The following is a 13059-nucleotide window of genomic DNA, read 5'->3' as shown; positions in this document are numbered from 1 at the left end:
TGTGTTCCGTGCATTTCCATGCAGGCAGTCCTATTGATGTCAACTGGGACAAAGCCGCTGCTCCCAATATGATATTTGTGTGGTTGCGGGTGTGTTTCCCCCAACTCACACTTTCTGCGTGTTCAGAACACTCTTTTATAATATAGAAGGGCAAAGTATTTTTAAAAAATCACTTATGACCTTAGCATTAACGTATGAGCATATGCAATTATTTATTATTATACAGGATGTATAGTTTGCACAGCAGTGTATTGCATAGCAATTTACCTAGTGAAAGTACAGATACATATGCTCTGTGTCAATGGAGCAAAAAAAAAAAGATTGGGCTTTATCCTGTGCTGGTCAAATGTTTATTTATTTTTCTATCAAAATTGGAAAATACCACATTTGGCCACTAGGTATCATAGGAATCAGCATTTAACCCTTGCAGTGTGAGGGGGGCCCACTGCAAAGGTATATTTTTAGAATTCCTGGAGCCAGGCTTTAAAGCTGACCTCCAGGTAAATAAATGGAGTTCTGTACTTATTAATGCATCATTAATATATATTTTTGAATGTAAGCAGTTAAATTCTGAATTGGTAGTAGCCTCTTTCAGTCCCTGTAGAGTGCTCAGACTGGGAGAGGGAGAAGCAGCACAAGGAGCCAGTCATTTGTGCTGCAGTGCAAGAAGCATGCATTTTGTTGATAGAGACTGGATATTTCGGCTAGGTTCAGTCAAGGCATTTTCCATACCATCATGTGATTGATCAAAGCCTCTAATTTCCCCGTTCTATTGCTTAGAATTTAAATTTTTCGTCCACTGAAATAGCTTGAAATTGCTGGAAGGTTGCAACATGTAAATTACCTTGGATTTTCCATTGTGCAGGTCTGTTGGCAGAAATTGGTAGGGTAGGTGACTCTTGATTAGTCGTGGAGAAGTCAGTTCCTGCAACAAAAACTTACGCTGTCATATATTTTATATAAGAAGAAATATAACACTAACATTTCTGCACTCCATTATACTGCTTCCAAATAAACAGATAGCAGCTAGGGCTGGGTAAAAAGTCAATTTGATTTAAAAATCGAGTTCATATTTTAAAAAAAACGATTTGTTCGTTTTTTTCCCTGAGGAGCTGCGGGCAGGAGGTTTTAGGCGAGGCCGCGGACTAGGCCGAAGTCGCAGCCTCGCCTAAAAACTCAGCTCCTCGGCGCTGTGTCCATCAAAAAAATACAACTCGATTCGAATCATAAATCAAGTTTTTGCTCTAATAGCAGCCAGGGCCGCTGATAAGCCTGTACAACTGGCCCTGTTGTAGTGGGCACCGGGCCAGCAGGGGCCCGGATGGCAACCCCCTTTAAAAAAAAAACGGCAGCACCCCCCCCCCCCCCGGTTCTCTGCTCCAGGGGGCCCATGACTGAAGCTGTGTAAGGGGCCCCATAATTCCTGATGGCGGCCCTGATAGCAGCTACTCCTTCTGTACCATGTGAGTTCTAATACTGTATAAGAATTATACCAATCAGCTATAACATTATGACCACTGACAGATGAACTGGATCAACTGTGCGTATAGAATTGGGTATATGGGATTGTACGATATTTTTTATTTTATTTATTTTTTTATTTTTTATGGTTGAACTGGATGGACTTGTGTCTTTTTATAACCTGACTAACTATGTAACTATAATGCCGCGTACACATGATAATTTTTCGGCTTGTAAAAAACAAAGTTTTTCAGCCTCTATAAAAAATGATGGGCCAGATTCACATACCTTTGCGGCGGCGTAACGTATCCCGTTTACGTTACACCCCCCTGCAAGTTTTCAGCGTAAGTGCTTGATTCACAAAGCACTTGCGTGGAAACTTGCGGCGGCATAGCGTAAAGCCGTCCGGCGCAAGCCCGCCTAATTCAAATGGGGCGTGTACCATTTAAATTAGGCGCGTTCCCACACCGAATGTACTGCGCATGCTCCGTTTTGAAATTTCCCGCCGTGCTTTGCGCGAAATGATGTCGCCCCGACGTAATGTTTTCAACGGCGACGTGCGTTACGTACTTTCGTATTCCCGGACGACTTACGCAAAAAAAAAAAATTTGAAATTCGACGCGGGAACGACGGCGATACTTTAACACGGGCTGTCTATTTTTACACCACCTAAATAGCAGCCGTAACTTTGCGACGGGAAAAGCCGACTAGCGACGACGTAGGAGAATGTGACGAACGCGCGTACCTCTGTGAATCGCCGTAAACAGCTAATTAGCATACCCGACGTGGAAAACGACGCAAACTCCACCCAGCGGACGCCGAAGTATTGCATCCTAATATCCGAAGGCGTACGAAGCCGTACGCCTGTCGGATCTTAGCCAAATGCCGTCGTATCTTTGTTTGTGAATTCCAAATAAAGATACGACGCGGCAAATTTGAAAGTACGCCAGAGTATCAGCAGATACTCCGGCGTACCGTTTCTGTGAATCTGGCCCGATGTTTTTTTCAACTTGATCATTAAAACGGCCTTGCCTACACAAGATTGTGAAAAAAAAAATGCTCTAGCAAAGCGCGTGACGTACAACACGTATGACGGCACTTTAAAGGGGAAGTTCCATTCGCCTTTGGGCTGCTTTAGCTGATTCCTTGTTAGTAAAAGACGATTTGCGCTTTTCTGTCTGTTACAGCGTGATGAATGTGCTTACTCCATTATGAACGGTAGTTTTACCAGAACGAGCGCTCCCATCTCATAACTTGCTTCTGAGCATGCAAGGTTTTTTCACGTCGTTAAAGCCCACACACGACCATTTTTTACAACCCGAAAAACGACATTGTTTATAACGTTGTGACAAAATAGAGCAGGTTTGAATTTTTTTTTTGTCGTTTTTCAGAACCCGAAAAATGCTGTGAAGCCCACACACGATCGTTTTAAATGACATTTTTAAAAACCGTCGTTTTTTACAAGCCGAAAAATGATCGTGTGTACGCGGCATAACATTAATTATCTGGTTACAATGGCACCTGAAAGTGGTGGGAGATACAAATCTTTGGAAAAGTATTCATACCCCTTGAAATTTTCCACATTTTGTCATTTTACAACCAAAAACATAAATGTATTTATACAGTGTGAAACGCGTCTGTGCCTTTTCCTGTTTTCTGTAACATGAAGTGACTGTATTGGATTTCATCTGCTACACAAGATATCAATAAAGATTCCTTCAACGGTGTGCGGCCGTCCAGGATTTTTTCTTTCTTCCTAGTTCGTTGCAGAGCCAGCACCTGTAAGTTCCTAAAGAACGTGTGCTTTAGAGGATGGGGGCTTAGCGCGGCAATGCTTCTCTAAATATGATATACGTTCCTATCTATTTACTAATGCTAGCAGCATAAGGATTAAAAATAGTCAGTGTTAACTGAGAGAGTGAAGCTTTGTTTAAACCTATTTCCCTACAAGTATAGATTGAACCTTAATAGGGCATGCTTGCACTTGTAGTCCCCGCATATATCTTTAATTTGACCATAATCATGACCATACCGTGTTTCCCCGAAAATAAGCCCGGGTCTTATATTAATTATGCCAACAAAAGACACAGTAGTAGGGCTTATTTTCGGGGTAGGTCTTACCATGTAATGTGCTGTCTTCTCTCCCCTCTCCCTCCCTGCCTGTCAGGAATCCCCAGTGTGAACTGAGTTAAAATGCTTGTAAAATCCTATAATCCACTCTATTACAGTAGTATATAATGTACAATGTGTGCGTTTCTGTAATATAATTGTGCCAAATACATTTGTTATAGCGCCGCTCTGCACTTCTGTTACCCGCCGGAGCTGTCTTCCCCGCAATTATATTACAGAAACACACACATTGTATATTATAAACTACTGTAATAGAGTGGATTATAGAATTTTACAAGCATTTTTAACTAGGGCTTATTTTTGGGGTAGGGCTTATATTGCAGCCCTCCTGGAAAATAACGCTAGGTCTTATTTTCAGAGTAGGTCTTATTTTTGGGGAAACAGGGTAGTATCCTCTTTGTTACCCATTTGTGATCATGTCTATAAACCAATCAGATGCTTACTTTCAGCTGAAATCGATTGAGGCTTTTTTTTTTTCTATAAATACCTTGATGATATCCAACCCGGGCTGAGGATACTCTAAGACAGGCAGCTGTTCATCAATGTTCATCAGTCCTATCTCATCAGGATCGGCTCCCTGGCTCACTAGATACACGATCTCCTGCAGCAAGCTTGTCCCTGCAAAAAAAAAAAAAACACAAACACAAATGACATGTATTGTACATTGGCAAGCAGATGAATGTGGGCTGAATTTTGAGGTTTTAAAAAGCTCTACCAGGAAAGACGATCAATTTGCCTTGTGGTTCTGTCTGAGAATATTGAAGGACAACAGAGCTCATTATGGCCAGCACAGGTTTCTTGTTACAGGTTTTTACCTTGATATTTATACAAATGTTTGCTCATCTAACCTGGGGCCATCCTAAAAGAAATGTATCAAATAAAATTCTGACTTTGATATCAGAATTCTGGGATAAAAAGTCAAAACTCTGAGTTTGAAAATTAAAATTCTGAGATAAAGGCCTCACACGCATAGATGCTTAGTAACTCCTGTGTGTGAAATATTTGGTACCTGGGGAGCCGCATGTGTCATAGACAGGGCCGCTGATAGGGGGGGACCACCAGTCCTCCTGTAGGGGGCCCGGGCTCACAGGGGAGCCCAAACAGCAGAGGGAATCAGTGTGGTTGGATGGAGGGGCAATTACAGGATGCCCTATGTGACTCTCTGCAGCAGCTGAAAACCAGTTTCTCTCCCTCCCACCGACTTTCAGCTGCAGCAGGGAGAGACACAGACACAGCTTCCGGCTTCCCTGTCCCATTAAAAAAATAACAAATTGTAACCCTGTATTGCTTTAATCCCTCGTAAAATTTAATACAATTCTTGGGGGGAAAAAATGTAAAAAATATATTTTTAAAAAAATTTTAAATATTTTTTTTTCAAAACATTTAAATGTTTTGAAAAAAAATATATAAAATGTTTTTGTTTAAAAATGTAAAAAAATATTTAAAAAAGGGCTAATTCACACAGCTTCTCTGTTATCTTTGTGTCTGCTAAGAATGATTTTAGTATATTTTAAGTGAAAATCTTGTTTTGATATATTTGATGGGGGCCCTGCCAGGTAGGCTGTACGGGGCCCCCGTGATTTCCAACAGCAGCCCTGGTCATAGACGGCCATCAACTCAAGTGACTGGCTCTATGCCGTCACGCTTAGGTAAAAACTGATGGCTTCTCCATGGACATTTACCTACACATGTGCCTATGGCGCTTCTCCACAAATGCCAAAGTGGCGCACTTTAGGGAGTAGTGCTGTAAACAGTAAATGCCAATGCAGAAAAATGGATGCCTACCCAAGTATGGCTACGTACAGCAATTTGCTTGTATTAGTAGCAGTACGGGGACACTTATTCCACGTACACACGATCGGAATTTCCGACAACAAATGTTCGATGGGAGCTTGTTCGATGGGAAATTCTGACCGTGTGTAGGCTCCATCGGACATTTTGCTGTCAGAATTTCCAACAACAAAAATTTGAGAGCTGGTTCTCAAATTTTCCGACAGCAAGTTTTGACCTCCAAAAACAGAATTTTGTTTCACACATTTCTTTTAGAATAGCCCCCATGCAGGGCCGGCCCTACCATGGGACCCGATGGTACCATTGTACCAGGCAGCACTTTCAGGGGGGCAGCAAATTTCCTGCCTGCACGCCATCCCATTCAGCCAGCTCCACTCTCCACTCCACTGTGGGGCTAATTGCCGCTCGACCGCTCCTCCCGTTCCGCTCTCCTCTCCACTGTGGGGTTAATTGCATGAATAGAGCCATAACAGGTCCTCGTTATACTCCTATATACATGTATAGAGCCATGGTAGGTCCACTTTAGTTATCATGATATAAAATAATGGATGTGGGGGCATTTTGGTGGGCGTAATTTTTTTTTGGGGGGGGCAGCATTTCATTCTTGGTACCAGGCAGCACAATGTCTTGGGCCGGCACTGCCCCCATGCTCTTTCATATAGTAGAGACAAGCATAAACAATGAGTTTTGTCCTTCTTGTTATACAGCATTGGCTGACTCTTGTGTCACTCATTAGTCTGTTATAGATTACAGATACTGATTTACAGTCATCTCCCTCCTCCCCTCGTCTGTGTCTGTCTGTAACATCATTAGAGGCAAGGCTAAAGGGAACTGAGCTCCATCATTCCTTATTATTTATTTACCATATTTTTATTCCACTAAGATATTTCGTATTCTTTACAGTGTTCTTACAATCTTTCATATTAGTCCTTGTCCGCCACAGGAGTTTACAATCTAAATCTACCTACAAATATAAGGCAGCTGGACGGTGGACCTGTTGCACACTGAATATGGCCAGAATTCTGCATTCCAAAATGTAAGATGGTGTTGCAAGTGTTGTAAAAAGGGAGCAGAATGTCTTCCAAGTTGTGGGGGAGCACGTTCCCACAATTCCCAGAAATTGAATGGTTCCCTAGACCTACCAGGGCACTTTGGGCATGGGATCCCCCCCAGATTAGACCCTTGAACCTGCCAATACACAAGCACAGTCTGTGAGGATCTCGACCAGTCTAACCAGCACCTCCCAAGTAGTCCATCCCATCCCTGCTTCAGGCCTTAAAATAGACTCCAAAAGCAGACTCATCCAGTACTGTCTGTTTCCAGAGGACATCTCTGTCTTGAGGTTAGGAGAAGGAAGAGTCCAAATGATGAAAATCTTTTAACTGTTTACTGAGCCATTTGATTTTCATGTCATCCCAATGGTTATGGCAAATTTTTTTAAGGTTGCAAACAATATAGAGAACCATAATGAGAGGAGAGCAAACTCAAGTGGCCCATACTTTTTAGGGTGTTCCTGCATCCCATGCAAAGGGGATATGAGTAGCCCCAATAGTCCTGCACCTTTCCTTCCCTACTACCCCTACCTCCATATAGTGACACATCCTACTACTACTTTAAAGGCCTCCAGCAACTGTTGTAATAATAATATATATATATATATATATATATGTAGGTATTTAAAATATTGTGTTATATGTATGGCATGATATATATATATATATATATATATATATATATATATATATATATATGTTACATACAGGCATTCAAGATTACACATCAAAGGGTGTTTGCTGACCAAAGGGGATTAGTGGCCAAACACATATCAAAGGGACTGCTGAAGACCCTTAGTTGTGTTAATCTTGTCCAAGACTACCTAGGTGTGTGTGAGGTATGGCCCGTTAACAGCAAAGGTTATATTGTTTACATACGTTAGGAAGTATTTATTGATGGTAATTAGACTTGAGGGGGTATTCATTCAGGGAAACATTTGGTTGACCTGGAAGAACCCCTCCCTCCAGTGTGAGACCAGTATTTGAGACATTCAAGCTGGCATTCAGTCAGTCTTGTCACTGAGAATATATTCTCTATGTATTCTCTGATATGAAGGCACAGGTCTAGGAAGAGATTTGAATTATATGCTCTGTTGGATTTTGTATCGTCTGTGGACTTTGGACTTTGTTCATTATTGGAAGTTAAATAAAATGCATTCTCTGGAGAGCCTGGTGTGTTGCTGCGGAACAACAAATTTATAGTCATCATACTAACATCTAAATATCAATTATCTAATTGGACTCCACTATATATATTACATCACTACAGCAACTACTTATGGTACTACACTGCCTACCCACTACAAGGGGTCCCTGATCCTACTCTATGGCAAAACATAGTGGGCACCCTAGGGAATTACCCCGGCACTCATGTGCCCTACGTATACAGGCAATCTAACAATTGTGAATTTCCCCCATTGTAAAAAAAAAAAAACAGCAACCAATCAAAAACAAGTATGTTTAGATTTTTCCCTAGGATTTTTTCTTTCTGATATTGTCCCTGATTGTCACTATTCATAATGTATTTTTTGGTTTCTGGAACGGTACAGTTTTTTTTTTTTTCATTTCTTTTTTGTTTTACTTACTCACAGGCATTGCAGCAGTATAATGCAGCACACAGGGGTGCTGGTCTTTCAGGCAGGCTGAGCACGGAATACTAGCAAGAGATGCTTACTGTACAGCATTGGGGTGCAGGGCTCACATAAAGACAGGAGTACAGGTTTATTTTACAGCAGTGGGATGCTGAGCTTACACGGACACAGGATTAACAATATGCATGAGGAACACAGAGGTGCATGGGGATCCCAAGGAATGCAGGGACACCGTTGGGGTACATGAGGAGTCTAGGACAGGTAGGATACTTATTGGTTCTATGGGGGAGAACCCAGCTTGCCCACACATGAAAGGTGAAAGCTCTTGGAAGGACCGAGGCACAGAGTCTACAGCCCACCATAGATGGATCGAAATTCAGGCAGTTCAGCATGAACCAGACAAATTTCAATCTATGGGCAGGCTGGTTGTATTGATGTCGATCTATCGAAGTCTTGTTGGTCAAGTCAGGGTGACAGGGTGGTCATCATGTCCTCCATGTTTCCCTCCTCATTAACATAAGAGGCCTTGACTCTACACCTTGACCAGGGTCACTTTACTACACATGGGGTACCTTTGCTCTGTGCTGTCTTCATAAATGCCCTGGGGCAAGGCTGAGGCTGCCGTAGGGGAATACTCAACCATGAGGCGGGCCTCTACTCTTAGAGATGAAGATACACAGTGTACACTTGCACAACAACTACTCTCCAGTTAACTCTCAGGTCCCTGTGACAATTTGCACCTTCTCTGTTGTTTGCAACTAGGAGGGACATGCCAAGCCTTGTTGTCGTCCACTTGTCCAGTGTTTCCACTACCATTCCCCAGTAGCAGAGTGGACCTCGCCATGCACCCTGCATGGGCTTCACATGTGTATTTATCTTAACTCTTGAACTTCCGTTATCCCAGGTAACCACTTGTGTCCTCACACTACTCCACGCCACACTGATGTCTTCATACCCCAATGTGTATAAGACCCACTCGTTATACTATGTGTGTCGGTTACTTGCATTAACCCCCTTTCAGCATCTTCAGACCAGGCAGGCACAACATTTCAAATGCTTTACTTGGGAAAGTGCAAAGGCAATTACAGAGTCCAACATTCAAAGGCATAATTCTTCTCTAATTCCCTAACTCTGACAACAGGCAGTGGGCTGCCCCGGCATACCTGCAAAGGTAGTATTCGTGTAACACAGAGTCCGTCAAAGGCATTCTTCCAGGGCTGGTGTCTTCGGGGCAAACCCCAGGTTCTGATGACTTTACATCCCGATGGTGATAAACAACATCCTTCTGCTACTTGCGGGTGTCATTCAACCTTCTCTTTCCCTTAGGGCCCCGGTCAAAGCTCTCTACTAAACCTTTGTCGGGAACGTGCTGTAGGGGATGATTCGAACTTGAACTGACCTTAGCCAGCTCTCTAAGGGGACTCTGACTCCACACTTTAGAGCTCTCCATGGGCATCCCCCTTCCTCTGGACCACTGTCCAATATTTATATATCACAGGATTTGTGGGCCAGACCTAAAGAAGAACCTGCCAAGAGACCAAAGAACGGGGAAAAGCATTACCCATTCCCTACCGGCCGGGTCAGCACCTAACTGGCTATTTTAACCTGCTTACAGGCTCCCAGCTGGCAGAAAATAATAGCCCTGCGAAGAGGGGTTCCCCCATTAACACTAACAGTGTTAACAGGGGAATCAAGCTATTTTTTTTCCTACAACCAGAGTTCTTTCTTCTCCAGTGTTCTTGAAGGTGCAAATGGCTTGTGCTGCAGGCTATGCCCAACTTGTGGTTCTCAGACTCACCTAAGAAGACAGATACTGGGAACTGGTAAGGGGCTGATAAGTAGATAAGAATCCCTTACAGAACTAAGGATCACAGGACATTAGGAAGCACAGGCCAAGCTGACAGATGTGCACAGAAACACAGACACTGGGAACAGGTAGCAATGCAAAGCGACAAGGGGTAAGTAACAAAGCACAGAGATAAAAAATAATGATTTGGAGCAGTTTGAAGGGCACTGGAACTTTGAGCAGGAAACAGACTAGTGTAGCGCCTGGCTACTTTCAGAGCCGGTGCTATGTTAAATTTAGGGGAGAATTCAGAGAAATAGTTGACTCTGAATTAGTTTGATTGTGTAAATTTGGGACTCTGCTCTAGCTTGGCTGTACTGTGGGCTAACCTTTCGTCCGGGGACTCAGGTCACCCTCTGCACGGCAGGTGGCAGGAGTGGGGTCAAGTGAGGCTGAGTGCCACTCCTTAGCAGCCAGTCGGGGGGTAGGCCGCCTCGCTGTGCATGCTGGGGAGTGGTATAAAGGGAGCAGACGCCATTGCCTCGAGGTCTTCTTCTTCCTCGTGTGGCACCCACCATTGGGGTAGCCATTCCACGACACCCCCGCATATGGCCCTTCTGAGGGGGGGTATCAGTGTTCCTGGTTCCGGGACCACGTTGGCCCGGAGCAATTGATCTGCTGTATGGACCCAGTGATCGACTGGGTCCTGAATCTGGAGGGGGTCCCCGACCTGGGATCTGACAGGCTGGATGTTGGTCGCCTGTCAGTCGCTAACTGTGCAAAACTACCTGAAGGAGCTCCGGGTGCTGAATCTGCTAAAAAGGGATTCCGGACCATAATTGTCTCCATTCTTTTGGGAGGGTCTGTGGCAGAGACTTGATCCTAAGTTGGAGTGACATTCTGGCTGCCAGGCTTGTGAGAGAGGCCTGTCCAGGTGCACTATACCCACTCCCGCTGGAGTGGCGAAGCAAAGTGTTGTTGTTGGAAGCAGCACTGTTTCCCTGTATGCAGTTACACCTGAATCTGCTGTCTTCTATTTGCTTTCCCTTCAGCCCTTCTACTGTTTAATCGTTTTTATCCGGCTGGGTAATAAAAGCACAGAAAAGACATTCCCATTAATACAACTCTCATCAAGTACGCTAGACGGCGGATTTACAGAGGTAACATGCCACCCTAAACAAACCAGCAGCTCCTTCGGGGGTAGTGCTACACTAGTAATACAAAGGGAGACACTAAAGCGGATAGCAGGCACACAAATAGCAGGCAGAAACTCACAGAGGATGACAAAGGTGAAAGAAGGCTGAAAGCTGGCAAGGCACCCAAGGGAAAATGAGACACAAGAACACTGCAATGCTCGAAGGACACAACAGGTGTAATGATACAGGTTGCAAATAGGTACACAGTCTCTGGGGAGAGGTTGGATAACACCAGGAACACTGGGGATACAGGGATCACACTGGGAGGCGCTGGCAGGCAGATACCAGGAACAGGGGGATCCAACTAGAATAACACTAAGCATCATAGGGTCACTCAGAACATCATGGATACTAGGAATCTTCTCCACTTAGGGACACTAGGAATTTTCTTGGAAGTACAAAATCACTGGGGGGGTCCCTGGCACTAAGAATATTAGCTGTTACTTGCATTTCCATTGACTTTCAATAGAAGGTGCCCTTTTGATGTGCTTTTGAAAAACTGCACCAACGATGCAGCATGCAGGATTTTTCAAACCGCAGTACACCTGCAGCCTGAAGAGTTACATAGGATTTCATGAGGATTTTTTTTATGTGCCTTTGTTGCCCTGAAAAAGCACACCAGTGTGAAAGATACCTTAATAGAAAGGAGATGGCCTGGCTAGGCTGGTTTGGGAGTGTAGCTAACTGAATCAGCAGCAAGTGGATAACCAACACTGAACACAAGTCCTGTGGGATAACATGTATCAGCAGGACCTTGCAGGTTAAAATAAACTTGCCTCCTATCCATCACTTTTCCCTCAGACTCACCTCTGATCTAACTCTGGTGCTTTTGTGGGTTGAACAGCATTCAACTGAACTTGCAGTTTTACTACCATTTACATCTGACCCCAATGAACTGCATTGAAAATGAATGGGCCATGACACACCTCATTGCACAAACGTTTATGCCGCGTACACACAACCGTTTTTCGGGTTTTAAAAAATTATGTTTTTAAGGGTCTAGAAAAAACAACGTTTTTTTCAACCCGATCATTTAACCACTTGACCACTGGGCACCTAAACCCACTTAATAACCAGACCAATTTTCAGCTTTCGGTGCTCTCACAATTTGAATGACAATTACTCAGTCATACAACATTGTACCCAAATGAAATTTTCATCCTTTTTTTCACACAAATAGAGCTTTCTTTTAGTGGTATTTAATCACCGTTGTTTTTTTTTATTTTTTGCGCTATAAGAGAAAAAAGACTGAAAATTCTGTAAAAAAAATGAATATTTCTTTGTTTCTGTTATAAAATTTAGCCAATTTTGTATTTTTTCTTCATTCTTTTGCATAAATGTGAAAGGTGAAGTTACGCCGAGTAAATCGATACCCAACATGTCACCCTTCAAAATTGCACACGCTCGTGGAATGGCGCCAAACTTCGCTACTTAAAAATCCCCATAGGTGACGTTGCAGGGTATTGTGGGGTATTGCAGAGTATTGTGGGGTATTGCAGAGTATTGTGGGGTATTGCAGAGTAGTGTGGGGTATTGCAGAGTATTTTGGGGTATTGCAGAGTATTTTGGTGTATTGCAGAGTATTTTGGGGTATTGCAGAGTATTTTGGTGTATTGCAGAGTATTTTGGGGTATTGCAGTGTTGGGGCAGGGATGGATGGCTGGATCTGTGACTGCATTTGTCACAGATCCAGCCCACAGCAGCTGCTGCTGCTGCTGCATCCACTCCCTCCCCTCTCCTCTCACACTGTACCGTTCGGTACAGAGAGGGGAGGGAGGAACCGGCGTCATCACATGACGCCGGTTTGTTTACAAGTGATCGCTCCGTCATTGGACGGAGCGATCACGTGGTAAACCGCCGCTATCAGTGGCGACTTACCATGATCCGTGATCCGTCGGGTCCTCCGGACATTCCCGTGTGCGCGCCCCAGAGGGCGTGCGGGAGCGCGATTCTGGGAGGACGTCCATGGACGTCCTTCCAGAGTTAAGCAACCGCCTTGTAGACGTATTTCGTTTATAGGGCAGTTGTTAACTGGTTAAACGGCCTTGCCT

General features: G+C 43.8%; 1 protein-coding gene across 1 annotated transcript in view; it reads right to left on the bottom strand.

The window, feature by feature from the left end:
- The window catches only part of SULT4A1 (sulfotransferase family 4A member 1), a 44825-nt gene that overhangs the window by 13956 nt on the left and 17810 nt on the right, over positions 1-13059 (bottom strand). The window contains exons 2-3 of the mRNA XM_040345821.1: positions 4079-4209; positions 845-925 (exon numbers count right to left, since the gene is read on the bottom strand). Coding sequence (XP_040201755.1) covers positions 845-925; positions 4079-4209 — 212 coding nt within the window. The remainder of the gene's footprint in view (positions 1-844; positions 926-4078; positions 4210-13059) is intronic.

This window comes from Rana temporaria, chromosome 3 (genome assembly GCF_905171775.1).
Source record: "Rana temporaria chromosome 3, aRanTem1.1, whole genome shotgun sequence".
Classification (NCBI taxonomy): domain Eukaryota; kingdom Metazoa; phylum Chordata; class Amphibia; order Anura; family Ranidae; genus Rana; species Rana temporaria.
The sequence above is the reverse complement of the archived record's forward strand: the minus strand, read 5'-3'. Positions and strand labels throughout refer to the sequence as shown.